The 26777-nt window shown below is 38.3% G+C and overlaps 1 protein-coding gene across 4 annotated transcripts in view; it reads left to right on the top strand.

Annotated features, from left to right (window-relative positions):
- The first annotated feature begins 9683 nt into the window (after positions 1 to 9683).
- LOC108431353 (NEDD4-like E3 ubiquitin-protein ligase WWP1) overlaps positions 9684 to 26777 on the top strand; it is a 36423-nt gene continuing 19329 nt past the window's right edge. Inside the window, exons 1-4 of one of the 4 annotated variants that reach the window (XM_017704438.2) lie at positions 9684 to 9911; positions 23005 to 23062; positions 23972 to 24061; positions 24239 to 24377. In XM_017704438.2, coding sequence (XP_017559927.1) covers positions 23992 to 24061; positions 24239 to 24377 — 209 coding nt within the window. In that variant the 5' untranslated portion in view covers positions 9684 to 9911; positions 23005 to 23062; positions 23972 to 23991. Of the gene's footprint in view, positions 9912 to 10351; positions 10462 to 10755; positions 11035 to 13827; positions 13852 to 23004; positions 23063 to 23971; positions 24062 to 24238; positions 24378 to 26777 lie in introns of those variants that run through there. The other 3 variants (XM_017704453.2, XM_017704447.2, XM_037536790.1) reach the window with 3 other exon arrangements.

Below are 26777 nucleotides of genomic sequence, written 5' to 3' on the forward strand. Positions count from 1 at the left end.
GCTTTTTGACTGTTTTATTTCAAAGCCATTGTGGTGGTGTATAGAGGCAAAATTACAAAAATGTGTGTCACTGTCCAAATACTTATGGACCTGTATATAAACATGTACACATACTGAGCCCTTTATTAGGTACAGCTACCTTGCATGCAGTTATTGCCCATTTTATCTGATCCACCTACCATTTGGACACACTTTGTAGCTCTACAATTACAGATTGTGGCTTTACACTTTCATCAATGATCAAGACCCCCACAGGACCACCACAGAGCAAGTGCTATTTGGGTAGTGGATCATTCTCAGCACTGCAGTAGCACTGATGTGGTGGTGGTGTGCTAATGTGTGTTGCGCTGGTCTAAGTGGATCAGACACAGCAGTGCTGCTGGAGTTTTTAAACACCTCAGTGACACTGCTGGACTGAGAATAGTCCACCATAGTCCACCAGCCTTCGGTGACCACTGATGAAGGACTAGAGGATGACCAACACAAACTGTGCAGCAGCAGATGAACTATAATCTTTGACTTTACATCTGCAAGGTGGACTGACAAGGTAGGAGGGTCTAATAGAGTGGACAGTGAGTGGACAGTGTTTAAAAACTCCAGCAGCACTGATGTGTCTGATCCAATCGTACCAGCACAGCACACACTAACACACCACATTGGTGTTACTGCAGTGCTGAGAATGATCCACCACCCAAATAGTACCTGCTCTGTGAGGGTCCATGGGGGTCCTGACTGAAGAACAGGATAAAAGGGGACTAATAAAGTATGCAGATGGACTGCAGTCTGTAATTGAAGAACTACAAAGTGCATTCATTGTAAATTACAGATGTAATCTGTGTTTATAATTATTTGTCATAAATAACTTTCTTTTCAAAATTCATGTATCTTCCTTAATCCATCTGACAGCATGTAAGACAGCTTCAGTTATTTTTGTTAGTCCTCTCAAAATAATTAATGGATTCATGCATTTTTGGAAAATATATGCATTCCCAAGTAAGAGCTCGATTTGTCAGTGAATAATGTTTCCAGATGCGTTCTTACTGCCAGTTGCCAGCTGAACCATAGGAAAGGATTATTTGTCTGTTTTTCAATCCACGCAGCTGAATAATAAATGAAAGGATCCACTGTGACACATGTCCACAGGAATGAAAAAGTTAAGTCTGCAAAAGAGCTGACTCCTTGTACTTGTGCAAGTCTACCACACATCTCAGACTCGCTTCAAGTTGATATAAAGACAGCTGTCAGCACAGCGGGACTTGTTGACTCCCCGCTGAACGGATTTCTCATTCATGACAGAGACATGCACTCCTTGGTCCTGAACTTGCCAAAGACATGGGTTTTGTGGAGACTACATTTGTTCAAATGACGGTTTGATGTGATTTTTCAGGACAGAAAATGTAGTTTCTAAAAAAAAAATCATCAATCATAGCAGAAGTAGACTAACAGAGAATGATACATGGTTAAGTTTGTGACATTTTATCCCATGATAATACATCTGTAAAGAAAGCTCTGTGAGTTTAGACTGGAAACAATAAAATCTCTGGTCATTAAGATTTGACTCCATTATTTTTAGAGTGCATTTCTATTTATTGCAGGTGTAAACTCCAAAAACAAGCCATAACAATTACAACAAAATGTGACCCAAAACTTAAAGGTATGTTGGGTTGTGTTAAAAGTGGGTTGAAAAATGGTTCTGCTGTTGTTATAGACTCTTCGTTGTTGTTGTTGTTGTTTTGGAGCCTTTTTTGCTAAGAGTGTCAGTGGGGAATGCTATACAGAAATGAGGCCTAGCATTTGTTGTGAAGAAACAAAGAGCCTTGCCATTTTGGAAGACATTGCACATTATCACTTAAGTCCAAACCGCCTTACAGAAGAGTAAGAGAATAAAAATCACATTGATAACATTAACAGAGGAGAGAATCTTGAGTGCATCTGTAAAGGCCTTATTGCCTTGAGTGTGCTTTTATGCACCAAAAGAAAGTCAATTATGTTATATAATTCCTAACCTACATATCACCTCTATTGTTGGAAGAGAACCTCGTATCTCCAAAATGTTACATTTACAGGAGAAGATAAAACCCACTTTTTTTCCAAGTCATTTTGGGCCATTCTTTTGGTCTATTTATCATGAACTGTACATACAATGTAAAGGACAGTAGTCATTTTCAAATGATGTCAAAAACTGAAAAATTACAGAAATGGAGATACAAGGTTTTCTTCCAACAGCAGAGATATGTAAGGGCATGATGAAGGGCATAAATTGACAGCAGAGCACCATTCCGTACACCAACTCATGCAAAGCCAAACAACTCCAATTAGTAATGCTAGAAACAAAGTCAGTCTTGAGTGTTCAAGCCAGAAGCCATAGAAACCCAAATACTTGTTTAGCGCTCTGTGTCGTTACATATTAGATTCAGTTTGGGATTGAATGTTCCAATTAGACTCTGTAAGCATTGTTGCTCATTTCTGTGTATAACTGAAATAAAAAATAAATAGAAACATGTCAAGTTACTGTAAATGATTTCCTGGAAGTTTTAGTAAGGTATTCAAAACTCTTCTGATCAGTTGATATATTTTGATGATTTTGATGATAAGTTTGATGATTAAGTGAGAATATATTGATACACATCAAGTACATGGAACAAACTGAAATGTGTCATTTTTTGGCAAATTTTAGTGCACAGTTTCTATTTGTTTGTTGAGTTTAACACCTTGGAAATATTTACTCTGATGTAGCAAAAAGCTGCTTGTTAAGGAACTATAATTTGGTGGAAGGAATTGCTAAAATGAAACCATATTAAATGCCACAGTCCAATTTATTAATTTCTTACTTTATTTATCTGTTGTATAAAAACAATAGAATATGGCACTCATCTTCAGCCGTGATGTTATTTCACGATACCACACTCCCTCTCGTGTTCTATTGCTGAAATATAACACATGGCACAATTTGTGTATGTAATTGTGCATTAAAATGTGCAGAAGTGTGTTCTATATAAAGGATGTAAATTTTTTTTAAAATGTAATTTGATCAAAAGTGCCCAGACTTGCAAATGACTGTAAATAACTATTATATATTGATGTACATTACGTATGTACGTGAAAGTAAATCACAGTGAAGATCTTTTGCCAAGGGAGCAGAGCCAATTCAAGTGATTCTAGCTGGATCTCTATTATAGGGTGCAATTCTCAAATTCTAATTCCTGGAATCCCTGGAATGAATTCAAAGCAACAACTTCGTAGTAAAAACCACAAACAACTTCCAGCACACACACTCCAATGTTTTCCTGGAGTGTCTGACAGTAGAATTGTAACCACATAATACAAATTTCTCATCTGTTTCAAGAACAACAAAGTACATGCACATAGGAAAAAAGCTACATAGGCTTCAAAAAAGTCCTGGAACAAAGTACAGAACAAACTTCTTATCTGGAATGTGGTCAGTCGCATTAATCAGTCAATCAGTTATTATTATAATTTTTTGTCTAATTTTTATTAGAATTTTTAGACTATTTTTCATTTTAAGACTGGTCTGTTAGTTACTCTCAAAGGGAATTTACCTGTTTCTTTAGCTGAGATATCAGTTGCATCAGACTGCAGAACAAGCCTGGACCCAGCAAAGACCTCCTTGACTTTGTTCTTAAGCTTTCATTCTCTGTGTCTGACATCCCACTTCCCCATCTATACTGCCAAATCTGAAAAAACAGATTTGAACTCTTAACTTTTACCAAAGTCTCCTTAACCTGAATTAACTTGTTGGAGATATGGTTTGTTCACAATTGCTGTCAGGAAAGTCCAGGTGAGGCAAATTTCAAAGATTTATAAATATACTAACTCCTCAAACCTTGTCTCAACAATGAGCAGCCATGGGCTCTTATAAGCAGTGACCCATAGCTGTTTCTTCAGTTTGTAATGTAATTAAGAAATTACTGTCAACAAAAACAGAGGTCAAGTTGACGTCTGGAAGACCAAGAAAATTTTCTCAGAGAACTTCTTGTAGGACTGCTAGAAAGGCAAATCAGAATCCCCAGTTGAATGCAAAAGACCTTCAGTAAGATTTAGCACACTCTGGAGTGGTGGTGCACCTTTTCTACTGTGCAGTGATACCTGCACAAATATGACTTTTATGGAAGAGCCATCAGACGAAAACCTTTCCTGTCCTCACCATAAAAATTCAATGTCAGAAGTTTGCAAAGGAGCATCTAAGCCTGGAAGCTTCTGTAGAAAAATATAACATTTTGGCCATAATTTGCAATTATGTATTTAGAGAAAGAAGTGTGCAGAATTTCAAGAAAAGAACACCACTCCAGCTGTTAAGCAAGGGAATGAATCGATCATGCTTTGGTCTTGTGTTGCAGCCAGTGGCATAGGTAACATTCCACTGCTAGAGGTAAGAATAGATTCATTTAAATATCAGCAAATTCTGGAAGCACACATCATATCAGCTGAAGGAAAGCTGAAGATGAAAAGAGGATGGCTTCTACAAAAGGACAATGATCCTAAACACACCTAAAAACCACACTGGACTACCTTAAGAGGCACAAGCTGAAGGTTTTGCTATGGCCCTTACAGTCCCCCGAACCTCAACATCATTGAAAATTTGTGGATACACATCAAAAGAGTAGTGCATGCAAGTCAGAGAATCTGACAGAATTAGAAGCCTTTTGCAGGGAAGAATGAGGAACAATCCCCCAAACAAGAATTGAAACACTCTTAGCTTGCTATAAAAAGCATTTACAAGCTGTACTACTTGCCTGCTTGTACTACTAAAAAGTAGTGTTAGTAAATACTGACCATGCAGAGTGCCCAAACTTCTGCTTTGCTTGTTTTCCATTTTAATTAAAACTATAAAAGATGAAAATAAAAAGTAATCTTGCATAAAATATTAAAGAAATATGTCATCTTTAACTTCATGACTTTTGGAAATCAGGTCATCTTTTACATGCTCAACTATGCACAGAAACAGAAATTTTGACCAGGGGTGCCCAAACCTTTGCATATGAGTTGCCAAATATGACACCTTATTCTTATTTCCATCGCATGATGGGCTCTGTTTTCAGCTTGGGGATAGAAGGACATATGGGGTTGGTTTGGTAAGAGTGAAGGGAAATTAAACATTTACTCCAGCTTCCTCAACACTGAACAGGCTAGCCGAGGAATAGTTAAGGTGGAAACTATAACTGGCTGTACGATTCTGGTTTCCAATGTGGAATCAGCTTATGCATTGTTTTCAACACCAAAGAGGTATTAGCTCCTAGAACTATCTGTGAAACACAAAAGATCTCCAGAACGAACAAGCTGTACATAGAACACATGATCATGTCCAGATTGCCCAGCAATTTCACTGCTCATTAACCATGTGGTAGAGCAAAGAATTATAATGGAAAATCAAAAACAAAGGGAGCTTAGTAATGCTGACCATAAAATTCACTTATGTTTTGTGTAAAATTTGGGTGAGAGAAAGACAGAATTCTTCCATATGCTGTGCATCTGCAAACCACCAAAAAGAAGCCAGCAAGAGAACGGGGAAGGGAGGGCTCCTCCCTTCTAACTTCTACTAATCAACCCCAGCCATGCACAGAACATATAAATTAAGGCTTATCAGCACAACGTGGCAGTACAGTCCAGGTTAACTGGATGGCCTAACCAATTATTAATGTATGTAAACATGCTCTCTACTCCCTGGAGTTTAGATATATCTTTGACAACTTTGCACATGCAAGACATCTAAGATGATAAGAATAATTTAGTGGAAATCTACCTTAAGTCAGAAACAACTCAGCAGATCTTTTGGAACACAAACTGCTTAAATTACTCCACTTCATCAAAACAGAGTACATGCTGACAAGAGCGCAAATAACCCCAGTGAGCAATGCAACATCAACATACACTGTGGAGCTAAATCTTAAAAAGGGTCTAAAATTAATGTTACTCTGTGAAATGCTGTGCTGTGGCGCCATCTACTTGTCATTGTATCACTATTGTACTATGTAGGTCTATGGACCTTTTACAGATAGAGATAGCATAGAACAGTGGTTCTCAGTCTTGGATCTGGACAGTGTACTGTAGCATTTTCCTTGCTGTAACATCTACATGCAGAATACAACATTAGTGCATAGTGTGTTGGGAACAGGAGAAACTCCTGTTTCACTCCTGTTTTGAAACATGTGCATCGCAGGAGTCCTCCAGGACCCAGACTGAGAACCAGAGTAATAAGTAGACCTATACTGTTAATATTCTGGATGTAGGGCCTTCATCAGCCATGCAAGCAAAGTGCTTGTAGTACTGGAGGTGAATTGGCTAATATTCAAGACAATTTTACAATTTCAACATGTTTAAAGCACAACATTCACTCCTGGGGGAGTCCAAAGTTCAGGTATTCCTTTTTTCCTTAAGTGTCCTAACTTCACTGCTGGAATTGCACCAACTACCAATGTTAAGAATAACATAATTAATGGTATGCCCACTGGAGATAAAATTCCTATGTAAAATATCTTATTTTGATTCTTCAGAACTGCTTAAACAAACAATCTGTCAGTGTTTTTTTGTTGTTGTTGTTGTTGTTGTCTCTCCAATGCAACATTGATTGCATCACATGCAGAAGACAGCATTGTTAATAGATGCATCAAGTGTGTTGGGAGCAGGAGAAACTTGAAAATGTGCAGGGCAGAAGTCCTCCAGGACCCAGACTGAGTAAAGAATTAGTAGGCCTATACTGTCACTATTCTTGATGAAGGTCCTTCATCAGCCATGCAAGCAAAGTGATTCTAATGGTGGAGGTGAAGCAGCTGATATTCAAATTTCAACATGTTTAAATGTTTAAAGCATAACATTCAATCCAGTGGGGCTCCAAATCAAGAGTGTGTACAGATGTACTTTTTCCTTAAGTTTCCTAACTTCATTTCTGCCATTGCAAAACAAGCAATGTTAACAATAAAATAATTATTGTTATGCCCACTGAGGATAAAGTGTCTAACTCCATGAAATGAAAAGACATCAAGGCTGACGCCTCAGAACTGCTCAACAAAACAATTAGCCACTGTTCTTTTTGTTTTGCCAAAGTTGATTACATCTTATGCAAGAGATACAATAAACATCTCCTGCAATTATAAAAGGTTATGGCCAAACATCATGGAGCGGTTGTGCTAATATATTTGCATTTTTCAATCCATTAGTTGTTTTTTAAGGTCTTTCGGACATCAGTGGAGTTTCCTAAAAAAACAGAGCAGTCAAAGGATCATCTTGGAGGTTTCTGATGTTTTTATGTGTGGTGTCACTTTTTATTTATAGCACCGTTTTATTTTCAGGATGATTTGTGATCACCAAAGGAATTTTTTTCTTAGAAGTTTATTGTTGTGTTTATTGCTCAGAGCTTCCCTACTCTTTTCCTTTCTTCTTTCTTTCTCTGATTTTTTTTAATATACAGTCATGAAAATATTCACTCTTTGCCTTTCTCTCAGAAGTCAAAATTGTGTTTAAGTAGTTTTGCAGTGGTCGGGATGCAGATAGTATAAGGTAGAATCAATAATTTTGTAATAGATGACGAGAATCAAAGAATAATTCCTTGAATTTAAACAAAATGTCCAAGAAAGTAGGAGTCAGGGTATGCAGCACATGTAGTTCTCTGTTTACTCCAAGGCTGGAGAATTCCTTGGTCCTTATGTTGAGCAAAAGTAACACAGAGTCCAGATGCAAAGGTATTCTGTAGCTTCAGGTTTTGCACACAGAATCCGCTCTAGACCTCCCATTGGCTCACTTGGACATAAATCAATGATGCATGAAGTGCATCTGTTCCAAAGAAACTCTATTCTAAAGTCAAAATTGTTTACAACATAGGTAATAGGAACCAGATGTCAAAAACATGTTATACCTCTAAAAGATCAGAGAATGTTACCTAATGCCTAAGATGAGATTTTCACCTTTTTGTGTTTGGGTGTGTGTGTGTGTGTGTGTGTGTGTGTGTGTGTGTGTGTGTGTGTGTATACATACAGTGGACAGATACTTTCAGGGTACTGTAAGGCAAAATAGTACCACAATCATACCATTATCAACACTGCACATACAGACTCAGAAGACATGTACTATCACTGGTAGTTTTGGACAGCAAATAAAATATATTTATTTGCATTGCAGATATTGTGGCCCCTTATTCCTTTTATATATTACTGAATTATTGAGATAAAAAAAAATATGTGAAATTCCACTTTAATCTTGCACTGGTTGATCTAATCTTGAACTAATATGGAATGTTGCATTTGTTGTGATTGAGTGTTGAGTGGTTCTTTGGACAGACCTGGAATTGAACAGTCAATCATTCAAATAGACTGAAACAGATTCTCTATATACAAATAGAGTCAAACATACCAAAACAGGACCATAAGAGATACATTGTACAAAGGTTTAGACACGTGTAGACACCTTGTAGACCCCTACTCCAACGTTTCTTCTGAAATCAAGTCTATTAATATGGTGTTTGCACCCCTTTGCTGCAATAATAACCTTAATTATTCTGGGAAGGCTTTACACTGGGTGTTCGAACACTGCTGTGAGGATTTCAAGGCATTCAGCCACAGAAGCATTAGTCAGGTCAGGTGCTGATGCTGGATGATTAGTTCTGGATTACAAATGTCACTCTAGCTCATCCCAAAGATATTGGATGGAGCTCAATTCCTCCATAGAACACAGTTCCACTGCTCCACAGCCCAGTGCTGGGGGCTTTGTACCTGTCTGACACTTGGCATTGAGCATGGTGATCTTAGGCTGCTGAGACTATTGTCCATGATTTTGCATCATCTAGAATTTATTTCTGCAGTTCTGTGCTACATGAACTCCCTGCTTGGGCTCTGAATAGCCTGCAGTATGTGCAAAATCTAGGGTTTAAACCTACACTAGACCCTTGGAACACACCAGTCCAACTTTAAAGCATCTTCATTGGCTCCCAGTACATTATTGTGTTCAATACAAATTGCTTGTGCTGATTTTTAAATCTTTGTATGACTTTGCTACCTCCTACCTTGATAGTCTGCCTCCGTCATACTCTCCATCACCCACTCTTTGTACCTCTGACTCTTTTTTTGACATTTGCTCAAAGTTCCTCCCTCTAAACTGCGTACTTTTGGTGAAAAGGCATCCAGCGTTGCTGGCCCCAAGCTGTGGAATAGTCCCCCCTGTGAGCTGTGTGCTTGTTCGATCCCTAAGTTCAAAGAATCGTCTTACAGGTAATTTCTGTTATCTTTAATGTACAGTGTCCTTGGGTGTCTAGAAAGTTGCTTATCAAATAAAATGTCATCATTATTATAATATATATGTGTGGCTGCTCCAGAGCGTCCCATTTTAGTGGCAATGCTTTTCTAAGGAGATATAACTCGTGTCAAAATGGACGCAGCTTAAAGTAGCTGAACTCACCAATGAGCAGATTATGTCTACTTTGGGACATACAGTGGTCAGGTCTGATTTCCAGCAGCACTTGGAAAACAGCAGAATCAGACTCCTGTTGAGTCGTTCACAGAAATAAAAAAGCACAGTGTGTTTAAAACGACATACAAGTCAGATGGCACCTTCAGCGTAAAAGTGAATGAATGTAGAGTTTCTTTTCTTTTCTTTTTTTTTTTTAACTTTGATCGGAGTTACTTGGCTCTTTAAATGACGTCACTCGGAGGCGAAACGCGTCCGGGTTTTCTGCGGTGTGTGAACAAAAAAAAGGGGTGAAAAAACAGCTACAGTGTGTGAACTGAACCTGGCTATCAGTGAGAGCGCTGAGAGGAAGAAATGGCCCAACCGTAGCAGCTCTACTCTGTGTGTGTCTAGCCTCGGCGAACAGACGCAGTCAGTCGGTCCGTCGGCTCAGCAGGACAGCACACACACTGCGGTGACCTCTCCGCTGAGAGGAGGGAGGGTGGGCGACGGACTCGGTGAGTTAATCAGAGCTCTGATTTGGACATCGTATTTCCTTTAAACCTCTTTTGTACGTATCTGCATGACTGGTGCAGCCCCCCCCAGTAGCTGTGCCCCGGAGTTATCCAGCAGGTTAATGTGATTCTTAGGAGATCCCTGGATGATGTGAGCTGCGTTCAAAAGCTTCAAGCACGAAGCTGAAGTCAGCTTCCTATTCGCTTGTTGTTCGAATTTCCCCGTTCCACCTTAAATGGTGCAGCAGTTCCATTCGTTGCGCTGAGGCGCAAGGATAGAACTGCTGCACCATTTAAGGTGGAATGGGAAAATTCGAATAGGAAGCCAACTTCAGACCCAGTAGCTGGTGTTTGAGTGAAAATGGCGGTCACTAACGTTAGTGCAGGCCCTTTGCCGTTATGTGGGGCTCTGTCCCGTGTTTAACTTGTGTTAGCACTATAACGTCACTCGCAGTTGTATGTAACGTTGAGGCGCCTGTTATTGTCAAGCTGAATGAGCGCAATTATAACTCCTCATTATCCCCGTGTGACTTGTAGTGGCTGAAACGGCAATGTAGGTGACCAGTGCCCACAACCAACCGTCTATCTAGCTAAAATAGTTGCATGGTTTTGAGCTTTAATCTGAGAGCAGCTGCTCTCTGTCACAGAGGAAACTTAATCTAACCCGGCCAGATTGGGTTAGCCTAGCTCTCTTAGCATAGCTAGAGAGCTAGCTAGTTACCAACAACTAAGTTGGCTGGTTGCTCATGAGAAGTGAAAAACAGCGAACGGGCTAACTCAGAAACTATGTGTTTGGATATGCAGATAAGTAGACAACAATAACGTCGCTTAGCCTGTTGCTTAGATGTCGTTGACTTTTAAAACGTCAAAGTTGTTAACCTAACGTTAGTGTTAGCAGCGTTAGCATGTCACAGCGCAGCCCATTAATGTTCAAAACAAGCGTTAGCCGAGCCAGCACCGTGAGCTAGCCCGCTGATTGTTCAGCCTAGAACAGAGCAAGTTAATTGTGTTAACATATTTAATCTAAGACCGCAAAAGTAGCTGTGTTGCTGGCATTGGCAACCAGTAGTCGTATTCACAGTTAACTTGCGTTTTATCGACGCCTGCAGCGATAACTACAAGACAGGTAAGTCCCGTTAATATTAGTGAAGCGGTCATTTGCTTGGACTGGCTAGCTAACAGACAAGCTAACCTACGTGACCAGCCAGACTTGTACATAACATGGCTAGCTAAATCGCAGTAATCGAGCAAACAGACCAAATTTAAGATGATTGGTGCGAAAAAGACCGAACATTTAGATTAGAGGACCCGTAAAAATCGCAGCAAAGCAGCTGACAAACATCTAGACAGTAGCAGTAACTATAACAAAATACAGTTACTGCGCTCTTAAAAGCGGCTTTTCAAGGGTTTAGTAGACGATGGTTCTATATAGAACAATTTGCATGAAATAGTTCTTCAGATTGATGGAGAGTGTGTTATGGTTCTTTTCAGAACCTTTATGAAAATGTTTCTAAATATACCCCAGAACGGTTCTGCTTTTACAAGCTTAACATGGTGACAATTACAGGATGCTTTTTGGTGCCATATAGAGCAATAATAATAGTAAAAAAAGTACAGCTCTCCATCAATCAGAAGAACAATTTCACCATGCAAAGTACAGTTTGAGAGAGTTCTTTGAGTGTTCATAGTTCTATATAGAACTGTTGTTATTATAACCCTAACCCTAAGAACCATCTTTTTCAAGAGTGAGCGTGTGTGTGGGGCAGTGAGTTGTCTTTTTCACAGGCTGAAGGCCCCCTGCTGTGTGTGTGCTTAGAGCAACATTCAAGCACTGCCATTTGCCATGCATTAAGCCTCTACTTTGTGTGGAGTTTGTGCTTTAGCTGGGGGACTTGCTTTCTTCAGCTGCTCATCGAGCTCTTACTCACAGATTTGACTTTTGTGCAGCAGAGACAGACACAGTAGCCTTGTTGGTCATCTCCCATTGACCACGGCCCTTGTGGGCTTTGGCCTCCACGCTATGAGGGAATTAGCTACAGGAGGTTGTCGCTTGAGAAGCGCCTCTGGATCTCCTAAAATGTTTGTTTTGCTTCCTGGTTTCGCTGTCCTCGCTGTTTACCTTTTTCAGAGGAACAGCTGTTGAGAATGCTGGAGATATGTGTCTGTAACCCTGCAGTGTGGATCCATGGCTGGTGCCAAAGTAAAGAAAAGTAGCACTGATGGCTGGCTGTTCACACCAGCTGCGTCTCTGAGGTCTCTTATATTGTTGTAAAGCGGAAATACCTTCATATCCTTTATTCTTCTCAACTCTTCAGCAGCTGTCCACTTACACTAATATCTCCATCTCAACACTAATATTCTCTATGTCTTGGAATCAAATCAGTTTGTTTTTACCACTCAATTGCTAAGTCTTGGTTCCGATACAATGCCTCTAAGGCTGCTTTGTGATCTTGATTGTGAGAAGTGCTATACAGATGAAATTGAATTGAGTATCACAATTGGAATTGACTACTTTTATCCTATTTCCTAACAGTAATGTTGTTTCAACAGCAACATTTGTTTGACAGCAGCAGTTGAAGCTGTCTGTAGTGTCCAGTAGTCTCAGCGCTCAGTCTGAGGGAAAGAAAATTTTACTTTTTTATGTTATGCATTATATTCTGATATGGAGCTGTTTAATGTTTCATGAGGCATATATTTTTAATGCTTCTGTGGTGTTGTTTTGAAGAGTAGCTCAAGATAGGGATACTCAAAAATAGCAAAAAAGTCATTTTTTGTAATGGACAGTACACTAGAGTTTTCACTAAGTGAAGTTTTGTGGCCATGTAAGTTGGATGCATTGTGCAGAAGAGCTTTTTGTAACGTCAACTGTCGAATTTTGAATCTAATGATTGTGAGTGCGTTGAACAAAGACCTCAGTTAAAACTTGGTGATGAATATGTCTTTGGAGGATGTAAGTTTAGTTATCTGTTGTCATCAAACACTCTTATAGCCTCAATATCACAGTACCTAGTGTGAGTGAATGCTATTTCAGACTGGATTTTTTAAAGGGTTAGATCAGTTTGCCCCCACCCCCACAATAGGTAATTATTCTCAATTTTAATCAGTTGGAACAGAGCAAATGCACCCTTTAAAATACTATAAAATGGCAACAAACTCTCAAAGATCAGTAAGGTACTTTATTTTAATTTGAATGTTTGACACAGTCCTGATGTTGCCGCACAAGTTTTGTTGTCTTAAACGATCAACATAGTTAGGATTCAGACTCTGTCTCCTAAAAATAGAACCAAACCTCAGTCGTCTGTACCACTTGCGAATCTTGTTTTTATAACAAATGTAGTTGTACAGTGTTGAACATGATATGCACAGAAAAGATTAAGGTGTCTGTACTGTAGAAGGTTCTTTCCCTTATGCCTCTTACAGAGCTTTTTATGAAATTTTTTTTTTTAAGTCCAGTTTTGTGTAATTACATGTTTTTATGTGAATTATAAACCAGTACTTTACACAGTGCACATAAATAGGCTAACTGCCACGATTGACTGGAAACACCCCATACAAGTAGGGGAAGAAAAGATTCTGTCTTTGTACAAACATGTTCTCCTAATGGGGGTTGTAGACTCAGCATGTAATTAGGCAATGTTTATGCTTCATGCCATTTCCCATTTTTCTGTCTTTTGTTGTCATAGTGGTCAGTAGCCTATTTGTTGCTCAAACCATGAGTCAAACATTTGTGTGGCTGCAACAGGAACACAATGACTGTGCATATTGCAGCACTGTACTTTTCCTCAAATGTGCTTCTGTTTCACTGGACTTTGACATTGCCCCACACTTGTTCACTGAGAGCGACATGCGTGTTTGCTGGTTCAGGCTTGGCTGTGTTGCCAGCAAGTAATGCCTAACCACATGGCACAGGATGGACGCTCTCATGATGAATGCCAAATGAGTGGTAAGTTCATCTAGTTCTGTCTGAGAAAACATATGTGGGTTTATTAAGTTTTCTCAAGAGCAAAAATTATGTTGTGCTAAGTAATAAGGTTTGTGCATTGGCCATACATAGGGCAACTATGTTGTCTGATAACATGCAGTGTACAGGCTGTTTCTGTGGTTGTCAAAATAAGTAGAGTGTTATCTACTTGAAAGCTATTGTTCTCATTAACTGATTATTTTGCCCATATCTCATTCAAAGGATAACCTGTACAATGTCCACTTACTGTGTCCTCACAAAAGTGTGCATGGTGTACCCTTTGAAGACCAGTAGTGATCAAAATGTGCACATTATCATTGTAAGGGTGCAGGTTAATCAAACTGGATGGGACAATCTAAAATATATATGTGTATATATATATATATATATATATATATATATATATATATATATATATATATATATATATATATATATATATATATATATATATATAAACACATATATATATATATATATATATATATATATATATATATATATATATATATATATATATATATATATATATAAAAATCCACTCTAATTGGTGGCATCTTTCCACACATTACTATGCCTGCTCAAATATCAGCTTTAATTTTTCTTACTTGGAAGTGAAAACAACTTTAGTATTTACAAACACTCAGTGGTGTGTTAATCTACACTTGTCATGAATTCAGTATGACAGTCTTACTTGGTTGGTCATTATGTGGTTTTATATTTTAGGCTCTCTACGTCTACATCAATAAGATGTTATGGAACTGCAAGGTTTTGCATAGTTAATCATTGTTGAGTTAAATAAATTTATATTGTTCGGCCTTTTATATAAAAAATCTGGTTACTCAATCGTTATAATATTCAGTAGATCACTCAGCTACTAAAATAATGACCGTCTCATACTTTGTTGTCCTGTGGTAATTTATTTTTTTTTTCTCTTCTCATCTGTACAGTCTGCAGTTTCACGAGCGCTTCTGCTATAATGTTCTGTGGAGCTATTGTGTTGTGATTGTGAATGTGTTGGTGGGGTGTTAACCATGCATAGGGGTTGCTGTTCATTGCAAGACAGAGTGTGATGGCAGTAAAGAAAGAAAGAAAACAATGACATATATTTGAAATTGGGTGTAAGATACTTATTCACTGCAGAAATAGAGGCCAGGTCATTGGAGGGGTGGAACAGTGTTTAGTATATTCCCTGCTGTAATTATGTGATTGAGCTACTTGCAGGGTTGATAATTATCTGATGGATTCAATCTGGTGTGCTAACTGCAGTGCTGTGGTCCTTCTGGAATTGGCCACTCTGGACTTGGCCCTTCTCCCCATCCAGGATGAGAACAGTAGGCACATGGCCAGGGATGTCCTGATCTTAAAGATTTTGAGGATGGAGTATGGAAGCATGACATTCACAAACAAAAAAAAAAGAGAAAAAAAAGAAATTGGCTGCTTCTTGAATTGTTAGCATGCTCTCAACACTGAAAAATATTTTTTTCCTATAAGTATCATTGTAGAGTGTGTTCTCTGCACATAAAGAGATTTTATTTTAACGTTTCAAAGTAAGTTTAATGGAGTCGGTGAAAAAAATGAAATCTGTTCTGCATCATAATGGTCAACATTAAACACATAATTAATGACCATTAAAAAGATGTCAAAACAAAACCTATTTCTGAGGCTAATTGTTTTGCTAACCTAATTTCCTAATGGAAACAGTACTTACAACCTGGTTTTTAAATACAACTAAATAATTATTTAAACAAAGTTCAAAACGAACTGTTCATTTTCCAGTTCATATGAGCCACCTGTGGAAATTAAGCTGCAAAACAGTCTGTCAGTTCATTGTTTTTGTGATGTCACAAAAACCAGCACATTTGCGTATATTCACATATTGAGCCCGCAGCAGTGTAGCTCCGCCCATTCACACTGCAGCTAAGCAGTGTTTCAGTTAGGGCTGCTTTTTTATTTATTTATTATTATTATTATTTATTATTATTTTTTAATTGGGCACATACAGTTCAGCCAATTGGACCTGGGGAAGTTTACATACATACCTCTTAAAGGCGCAGTGACAAAAACAGCCGGCTTTAATGAAAGGGATACAGAGAAAATAAATGAAAAGAGTCACAAATATAAATTATGACTGTTTCGTACATAAAACCACACAAATCTTAGTGAACCTCAGTGGAAGGAATTCAGTGTAAGAAAAATGTAAATTTTTTAAAATACTTGCATTTTACTTGGGGGCAGTCATGGCCTGGAGGTTAAGGAACTGGTTCAGTCCCCAGTGCCGACAGCACATGACTGAGGTGTTCTTGAGCAAGACACCTCACCCCTAATTGCTCCCAGGGCTGCCCACCACTCTGGGCAAGTGTGCTCACTGCCCCCTAGTGTGTGTGTTTTCACTAATGTATGTGGTGTTTCACTTCACGGATGGGTTAAATGCGGAGGTGGAATTTCCCCGTTTGTAGGATTAAAAAAGTATCACAATTGTGTGAAGTATATGTCAGAATTCAAATAAATATATGCCAATGTTCAATATTAAGGAAGTCAGGTCAGATCTGCCGAGATAATAAAATAATTGGATGAGGCAGTTAGCATCCTCCTTTGTTGCATTCAAAAACCTATAGATATGATGAGCTTCTGTACGAACTGTTCTGTACTGACTAGCTGACGCAGGGTTTTTTTTTTGTTTTTTTTTGGATGACCTATTCAGGCTGTTTTCAGTTCACTTTTCTGCCATGGTTTGCGTTCCTGTGATTCTGACTCATGGCTCCTGGCTTTAACACATTAGTGTAGACGTAGTGTTGTGCAAATCTCTGGATAAAGGTTCAAAATGCTACACAGATTAGGTTCTTCACCTCCAGCACACATTATGGAAATCAGCTTATTATCAAGCTCTTTGGGAGTTGAACAGGCAAAGCTATAATCAGTGCCAGAATGTGGATTCGATGCATATGTTTCTTAGTTAAAGCATATAAACCACGTGTATTGGAAGCTGTGTTAATGAGGGAGATTGACTAGTCCTGGCAAGGGCTGCAGAAGAACTCTGCATTGTGTGCATGAGAGAATTGCTGGCAGCTGCTTCAGATGCAGAGACAAATGCATACACGGCACCTTGAAATGAATCAGACCCAATTAGATTAACTCCGCAATGCATTTCTTTCTAAACTACCCTAATAAAAGAATCATGCTTACATTACTTCATCACATTTTTACATTCTTTTTGTTCGTTAACTTATTGTTATTTCATAAATTGGAAGTTTGTGGAAAGTATATAAGTTGCTGAGATTTTAAAATGAAGTTAAGTGGAATCACTTAAGTGAAACAAATCGACAACAACTGCGCCTTAATTGCACTGCTAAGGAAATTGCACAGTGCAAAGCAATGTTTTGCATCGGTTTGGACAAGATGTTTTGTTGTTGTGACAATGTTTTTAAGCATATTGTAGATGATGATATTGCTTGAAGAGCTCTGACCAACTGCATTTTTCATTATAAAGATGTAGTAAGTTCTGTGTAATTGGAGTTAGTGCAATGCAGTTAATGAAACTTGAAATTAAAATCATTGTACTCATAATCTTTAAATATTTTTTTCATGAGGCACTATGTTTTTTCCCCGATCCAAATGATCCAATGTCCAGAAAAACAAAATATTGCCATTAAAGTTATGTGTTATGAAAATGCTTTGAAGGTTTGTGATAATTACATTTTTGACAAAGTGTCCTTCCCATAGAAAATGGTGCATGAACCATAGTAACTTCTGTTAGCCACGGTGAAATATATATAAATATGACCGTATTTTGGCATGTCTCACTCCAGGCTTGAGGAAAACAACGAAAGCCGCTCTTGCAGCCACCTTTTCTGACCCAGTGTGTGTGTTGCTGTTGTTTTTCTCGCTGGCTCCCTGCTGTGGCGAGTGCCCTGCTTTCTCAGGGGCAGGGCCTCTACCCAGGCTTCTCAGTTTTCAGTGATGGCTGTGGCAGACATGAACTGATTGGTGTGCTCTAGGACTTGGTGGGGAGGTATGTGTGTGTCTGGGGGTTGGGGTGGGGGTACAGGGTTGGACACTGCTGTGTTAGCAGAACTCATTTTATCTACAGTGGCATAAATGAAATTTGCTGTGCTGAGGGTGCACGTTTGAGCAGCTCCAATTTAGAGCATTTTAAACTTTTCAGCGAAATCCCCTTGTTGTTTCACCTAATGCCAATGATATATTTGGTTGTTGATTACTCTGTGTTTCATCTGTAAGTCCAGTGGTCCTCTGGGAAGTGAAAAGGTAAGGTATCCGCCAGATGAATTTGGCTAGACACACAGAGGTCAGTAGTGCAGGCAGAGCAGCAGCATCAGTGGCTTGGGATTTGCTTTAGAAGGGCGGGTTTGTGCTTGTGAATGTATTTATTACCTCTAATGCTCAGTCACAAGTGGTTGACTGAACTTTATTTTTGACGCTTCTTTCCAAAATAATTCTGTGAAACGGAAGAATTATTAATGTAGTTATTAATTACAGCTGTTTCTGATTTTACTTAAGAATGCTGTGTCATTCTATCTATATTTCTCTGTCTCTCTGCTGGTCCCTGCTGGACAGCTTAACTGATGTCAACATGATGGCTCTTTGTTACAAAAACCTTTCATCAACAAGGAAAAAAAATGAAATGGAAAAAAATGGAGAATTAATTTATTTCTAAATGTGTGGAAATGAATCAAGCATCATCAAAGTATCTACATTCTCTAATCGTTCATGTCTTTATCGTATGTACAGTCAGCACACCTTGGAGTTTGGGAATATGACATGCTAGTACATGCTTTTTAAGCTGTAGCATATCCAGACTCATAGCAATCAAACTCTTAGGCCTACATTCTATGAGATATATTTGCTGCACACATTAATGGATTAATAATATTCTAGGTTATAGGTGTGTTTTGCTACCATAGTTTTTCAGTCACTGCAGGGCATCCAGTAGGCTATCTAAAAATAATTTTCTAGGTAAAAAAAAAAGTAATTATTGATATATTTATGTAATTTTTGTCGGGTTTCTTCTAGTATAGACTAACACTGGTTTGGTAGTAGCAATCTTAGTTTTGCTGGTCTTAGTTTTGGTGGATCTTCTTTAATCAAGTAAGACCAATCCGATATTCAACTTTTCAGGTTGTCATACATTTTAAAGCTCCAAACATTCCAGTTAAATTGACAAGGAAGAGCTGTTTTTTTGCAACAAAAAAAGGTGCTACTTTCCTGCACCACTACATCGTTTGAGCTTGTGTTCTGGAAAAGGGAAAAAAAGAGTTGTGAATTCTGACTGAGAGGCTGCACCTTTTCTGCAGCCCTGTTTCTCCAGTAACACATTTCAGTATGACAGGTTATGTAGCAACACCACACAAAGGAGTAATTAAATCAGAGAAAATAAATGGGCAGTTTTGGCTTTTGGCAGTTTTTGCTATAGATTTAATAAACTGTGCATTTACAGCCTGTAAATTACTTCTTCTGTATATAATAAAATGGCAATAGCTAACTAATTAAGTAATTCTATATTCTACTGGTATCATGAATTGTACCTTATTATTAATGATATTTCTGGTATTAATTCCACAAACAGAGCATAGTAGCAATTCAGTTATTGTAAGGCCCAGTGTATTATGAATTAGTCATAATATTCATAGTACTGTCCTGTTAATTTATTAGTATCAAATCAACATCAGTCAGGTCCTACTGAAAACATGGTAAGGCTTAGCACAGTCTGTATAGCCTCTCCCCTCTTTCCCCTCTCACTGCGTAAGGTGTAGAGGCCATGTGGTTTGGCTCAAATGGTTTCGTCAACAAACTCTTGACTGGTGTCAAGTATACAGATTGTGCTTGTGGACTGTAGACTTACTAAGTAAAAGGGTTGGGTCTCTATGGCTTCTTCCTGCTTCAGGTACTCATTGAGCCCTAATGAACTGATATATATATATATATATATATATATATATATATATATATATATATATATATATATATATATATATATATATATATATATATATATATATAATTTATATATATATAATTTTTATATATATATATAAATAATTACCTTTTGTCTAAGGCACACACAGCTTTTTCGCCTGGAATGCCAGGTTCCAGGCAATTTTGCAAAATCGTACGGAAATCGATAAAGACAGATCATATACTTCTTGTCAGCCAGAATTTGTTTAAATTGATGTTGTCTGAACCAGTTGTCCTGTATTTGTAGTCTAGGACTTTGGGCAAGAATATCAGATTGGGTTTATTTTATTTTTATCTCAGGTCTTTTGAGATTCCTGACTGGATGATGACCTATTTTTCCATGTGGAACCATTGAATCAACAGCCATTGAGCCATCAAGTAGGAATGTCCTGATCTAGTTTTATTGCCTTGTCAGTACTCAGAGGAGTTTAATATCTCCTGATATAGGGTATCAGGCTGATAGTAATATATGCATATTAAAAATATGAATATATTAATACATTCTTAATGCAGCCAATGTGTACTACACATACACATGCCGCAACGCCGTAGGCACACATTCGCATACCATGTGACTAGATTCAGCAGTTTTCTGCTTATTTATTTGTTTTATTTTATTAATTATAAACAACACAAGGTCAAAACACTAGCATTGCAGATATTTATTTTCCAAAAGTGGTACATTGCAGACCACAAATTTGCTAATTTTCTGATTTCTAATGCTGCCTTGGTGATATGAGTGTTGTACATATGAGTAACTGAAGTATTCATTATGTTGATTATACCTGCTTGAGCTCAACTTTAATCTCATTTAAAAGTAGAGATTTGGACTATAACTGTTGATGGTGTGAGCCACTATTTTTGATATGATCTCAGTAGGTAAGACATTCCAGAATAGGTATTCCCAATTGAGGTCATTTTTCTTTGATTTTTCCTTTGTTGTGTTGTCAAACAGCATAACACCTCTACGGCGCTGGTGTAAATGGAGCGCATTGGAAATCTTCTACCAGTTTTTGTCTTGGATATTGTACAGGACAGACTGCAGTAAATTTGTTTAATTTTTCAGGATTTCTAGGATTTTTTTTTTCAGGACTTTTAAGATTTTGAGTAAGGTGTCGAGGTGTGAGAGCATTATCGAAGTTGTGACTTGGATATGCTCTGTTAAGTAGTCTTATCTGGGCCTCAGACTGTAAATCACCAATCGCCCTCTCTCAGTAGCTGGCCTTAATGTACAGAGAGTGTTCATTGTAGGAGGAGGCCTTTCACCTTTTGCTTTGTAAGTTTATGTTCCCTCAGGCAAGCACACAGCTTGGTTCACTGGCCTGTGTTGATTTACAGCCATAGAGTGATTTATTCGTCTTCTCGCAAAGAACAGTGGAGCTGGGCAGTTTCTGGGCAGGTATTTTAGTTAAGTGCATTGGCAGAAACAGGTAGCGGAACAATTTTATTTATTTGTTCTTTTAATTTTTCCAGGTCTTTTGTTGTGAAAATGTGGTAAACTATGTTCAAGGTCCAAGTTTAAACAGTACTGGAAAACAGGACTGTGTTAAAGCCTGAGATTGGTCACATGCACTAAAGGGTCTGATTGAGTGTTAACTGATAGTAAACTTGGATGACTTCGAAAATAAATGGTCAGGTTGGGCAACTTATTTGGTGGTGATAAATAATGTTCCTGTTTTAAGTAGAGATGGTCAATTATCTTTTTTTTTTTTTTTTTCTTTGAAAACTATTATAGTGGGTCAGTTTAGAAGATTGTCTGAATCTAATAACTGATTCAGCATTTTTTTTTCTTAATGGCACAATACTGATATGTTGTCTATAGTTTTAAGTAATCACATGCATAGATCATGATGTAAAATCCATGGAAATATTGTGTTTTTTTTAAAACATCAAACAAAAACATCTGGGCTTGTTCACACACCATGACAGTTCCACTAATTTGTCTATTTTCTTTGCTGAGTCATTTGATCTTTAGTGAAGGCTAAATCTGTGTTGCCTCAGGCTGGATCCTTGTATTGTTTAGAACTAAATTATAGGAAAACTGAACTGTTTTCTTATGCATGCTATAGTTTTATTCAGGCCTTAAATTTTGGTCTGAACCTGAACACAGCCTGATAACTTCCTATCGTAGTTCAAGTCTGACCCGACAAATAAATGTTATCCCAGCTCGACCTGCGCTCACTCATCATGTAAGTCGCTAAATGCTGTAAATGTAAATGTAATGTTTTGAGTCTGAACCTGACCCAGACCAGCTTATCACCCAAAGTGCTGAATAAAACCTCAATTCATTATTGATGAATAAAAATGATATAAACTTAAATAAAAAGCAGTCAGCTGTCTAAAATTCAGTTAAAATTCAATTTTAGCTAATTTATTTATAAAGATATGTTTTGGCCAAACGAATCTGATATTCTTTTTGGGTGCCCTGAACTGTTCTTTCCTAAATTGATTTGCTGTTTTATTGACCTCTCATTTATTTTCTCATGGAAGCCATGGACATCAGTGCTACATTCTGTTAACAGCATGAGTTGATGACTCCAGCGTGCCAGATTATAACTGTTTTAAATTTCTGGTAATGAAAGTCGGATGAAGAACAGTGAGGAGACAAACTAATATGGCAGAAATGTATTGTAAAATCTGTTAAAAGTGGGAGGCGTGCTGCAGGAACCTCCTATGTGAGGAGGCTAGAGGCAGAAAAACATGCTGAGGGCAGATTGGTTTCAAGGGTAAATTATAAAGGACAAATTTTACTCGTTTTTCAGATACTTGTGTTGCATTTCTTTAGGTTCTGTATGGTGTCCTACTAGTATTAAGTGTGTGTCTTGCTGCACTGTGACTGTGTTGCTGCTGACACGGCTCATTCTCTGAGCCCTCTTTCTCCATCTGCCCTGCTATCAGTGTGGAGCTCACTCTGGCCTAATTGGGTTCTTCTTAAGCTGCTTAAAGCCTGCTCAAATTTGGGCCCCTATCTCTGTGTCAGCCTCCAGGCTCTTCTCCCTCCATGCACACAGCCCTAATCAGACCAAATGTGCTAATGAAGCTGTGTAGCTCTGCAAGTTTCAGTGTTTCTATGTGCTACACTCATGTGCTGTGGTTCATCCCTGCAGCCGTCAATCTTTTATTGCTATCATTGCTAACCGCTTCCTGTTTTCTCTGCTCTAGTGGTAACCATGGGCCACGGTGTCGGCTGAGGATCTGGAGGGCTTTGCACACACCTATTGTGAGTAAACGGAGAGAATTCTCAGTCTGACTGTGTTATAAAAAAATACTTGTACATCTGCTGTCTTGCTAGGTGCTCAGGTACAGTTTCCTTTGTGATGTTTTCCCCCCAGTCTGTAACTGACGAATGAATGACTCCATTTGCATTACTATTTCTAACAAAAGACCTACTTTGGGTGTGTTCTTAAACATTTTATATTTATGGTAAAGGTGGTTGTAAATAGGGCTACACTGTATGGATAGAATGCTAGAATTACAATTACATGGTAGTACATTGTGATTTAGATTCAACACAGAAGAATTGGTGACTCCAATTATGACACAATTAAATATTTGTTATGTAGCCCAACAAAATATAGGTTTTGGCCTATATTTTATAGGGCCTGATATTGTTTTATTCATATATATATATATATATATATATATATATATATATATATATATATATATATATATATATATATATATATATATATATATATATATATATATATATAGGGTTCTGCTATTGTTATAAACTTTACATTGTAGCAATACCGGAACTCTTTGTGGTGCTCTATAGAACCATTTTAAAAGCTTTGCTATTCTCCATCAATCTGAAGGACCAGTTCACTATCATTTCATACAAAGAACCCTTTGGGCATGCAAATTGTTCTACATAGACCTCCATGGTTCTGCATCAAACAATTGCCTTTACTGAAGAACCTTTTAACCATCTTTTAAGTGTGAACTACACAAGTATGTATTTTTCTCGCTCTCTTTCTGACCCTCTCCCCCTGTCTCAGCCACTCTTTGATACTGCGGCTCCTCAAAGTCTTATAAGTGAAATGGCAAAGTCTCTTTAAATGTGGCCATTTCCTCTGATTCCTTTTGCAATGATGCATCTCTAAAAATGTCTCTCCTTTTTCAGCTTCCACCTCTGTATATGACATGGCCACGGCCTCATCCAGAGCAGAGTGTAGCAATAACCACGGAAGGACGTCACAGCTACATGCCATTGGTAAGGACGGAGTATTATGAAACAAACAGAAGTAAAGTTCTGCCTAAAAAGGACGGCGGGGGGGGGTCTAAGCCAGACATGTCAGAATGCCATGGAGAGTGTTGTGGGGGTAAATAAATAACCTGTGTAGCCTGCCAGCAAGTTTACTTGGGTTAAGTGTGGTATATTTCGCTTCAGTTTCATGTGCCAAACTCAAGAGGAAGAAGAACTGGTTTGGGACGGCCATTTATGTGGAGGTGACAGCAGAGGGAGAGAGCAAGAAGACAGCCAAGTCCCATAGCTCCTCCAGTCCCAAGTGGGAGGAGCACCTCACTTTGTAAGAAACATTCTCCTCAAGCATCCCATTCCAAATCCAGTTCCAGCAGAACCTTGATTTAGGTTTTATCTGACATTATTGACATTGCTGTCAATAATGTCCTAACAAAATGTCCAACATGTAGTTGAGTTTAACTTGAAGCACAAAAATTTGAAGCTTAAAGTATTAAAAGAATACTCCGCACTGCTGCAACTGTAGCATAAGTGTGATTTACTTAAAAAAAAAAAAAATCAGCTTTTCACTGTATTTAGTTAACCCCTTAAGCCTATCACTAAAAGTCTTTATCTTTGCTGTATAAACTGCTCTTCTCCATTTATCAGTTTCTCAGTGCTGCTGTTGCATTTATTTTGTTATGTAAAAAACATGATTTAACAAGGCCAAAAATTTGGGGATTTTTATTTTGTCACAATGTACACATCAATAAGAATATGAATTACACACTTATTGGGGTGTAAGTGGGGGGGGGATCATGAACAATAAAGGAAGCCTCTGTCATACAGTAAGAGAAACATGGTAAGACAAGCTGAACTGTGAGTAAACAGGTTTTCTGTCCTTTTTCTAAATACAGGGAATTAGATATGCTAGAGCTTTCTTTTAAGGTCAGTTGCAGTAGATCTATAGAACTTTGTTTGGAGAGCCTCCAGCTCCAGATTTATCAATGATGTATTGGGTGAAAGTTCTTCTCAGGTTGTTTTTTGTATTAGAATTGTTTTGCTTTTACTTTTGTTTGAATCAGAACATCTTAAGCACACACACACACACACACCTGCAAATTTATTTTGAAAAGTTGTGTGAGACATGCGTTGCTGTACTTCAGCATGACTTGGCAATGATTTTCTTAGTAATTGTTTTTCTAAGAGGACCTTGTGATGTTAATGTGAAATCTGAAGAGGGAAAGTGTCCCACAGGCAAACCTCACCTGAGTAGGATGTGCGTTCATATTCCTAGAGAAGTCTGAAAGATTGTATTAATCACAAAGGAAAACTTTGGCATTCCAAGTCAGAGCCTTAAGAGCTGTTGACGTGTAGTATTCTTATGCCTGTACTTGAAGTCAAGCAGGTGAAGCACTGAAATGCATGAACTAGGAATGATGCATGAATGTGATATATAAAAGCACTGCAGTTAGAGAAGGCAGTTACTAAGCTTCAAACATGATGTGAAATCACACCTGTTTGGACACTTTCAATGCTACAGGCAAAGTCAGCAATAGGAAAGCACAAATTTTAAGGAGAACTGAAAGTTGTGGAAGGCACTTGATTGAATAGATTTACTTTACGGTCCATAATAAAGACGGCTCTCATTTCACTGGTTAAAGCCAGTCTACCAGCGATGGTCAGATGTTGTCAGAATGAATTGTGTAGGATGGGTGGACTGTTATTTCTCAGCTGCATTTCTCAGAAATGTACAGGGCAGAATTCTCTGTGCAAACACTTCCACCCACTATGAAGGAAATCCAGCAGGGCTGCAAAAGGCTGCTGGCACAGCGAGGCTGTGCTGCTCAGGCAGGGAGGGGGATTGGCGTGGAGATATTTTGCAAGTCATCGGTATTGTATTCTAATCTCGTTTTTGGCGTAGATCCTTGTGGTGTTTTTAAGCTGCCTTTTGACAGAAGCCTTAGTCTGAGGGAGTCCCTGTGTGTGTCTGGTGTGAGAGAAAACTGCAGCATTAGTCACTGCTGCAGTTTGGCGTGGGGCTCTCAATGCATCAGTAACGTCATTAACATCAGATTGTCATAGACTTCGAAGTACCCCACAGTTTGATTTGATGTATTTTCAATTCAGGCTATCAGAATGCAATTAGAAAACAGACATATCTTGATTTCTGATTTCGGTTTTCCATCTTCATTAACATTAGCTTAGTTGAATTGGCCCACGTAGCCCATGGACGGCATGATTACATCTACAGGTGTAGATAAATGTTTCACCATTGGTTAGATATAAACTGAAGACGAGATAAAACAATTTATTTGTTTTTGTTAGATTTTTCTCTTGCATTGTGAATACCACAGCTTATAGTGTTCCATATTCATCAGGGTACTGCAGTGCCTGAAAATGTAGACATTTTCCTGTTTAAACAGAATGCATTTATGCATAAGCCTAAAAGTCTAATTAAGATATTTTGTGCTTTAATGCAAAGTCGATTATCTTCCCCCCCCCCCCCCCCCCCCCCCCCCCCCTTCTGCAGTGATGCCTTTATTTTTTTATATTTCCTTAAGGGTGTGAAGTATGGGCTATTTCAATAGATTTGGTGTGCTGCCCATGACTTGTCACAATACCTGCCCAGTGCTCAGACTGAAGTAACAAATCTACAGATCCATCTATGTGGCTTTGCCTCTGGCTGCTCTCTGCTCATCTGCTGCTGTGTTTGGGGACAGCTTGGTTCTGCAGGCAGTCAGACAGT

This window comes from Pygocentrus nattereri, chromosome 3 (assembly GCF_015220715.1).
Source record: "Pygocentrus nattereri isolate fPygNat1 chromosome 3, fPygNat1.pri, whole genome shotgun sequence".
Classification (NCBI taxonomy): Eukaryota; Metazoa; Chordata; class Actinopteri; order Characiformes; family Serrasalmidae; genus Pygocentrus; species Pygocentrus nattereri.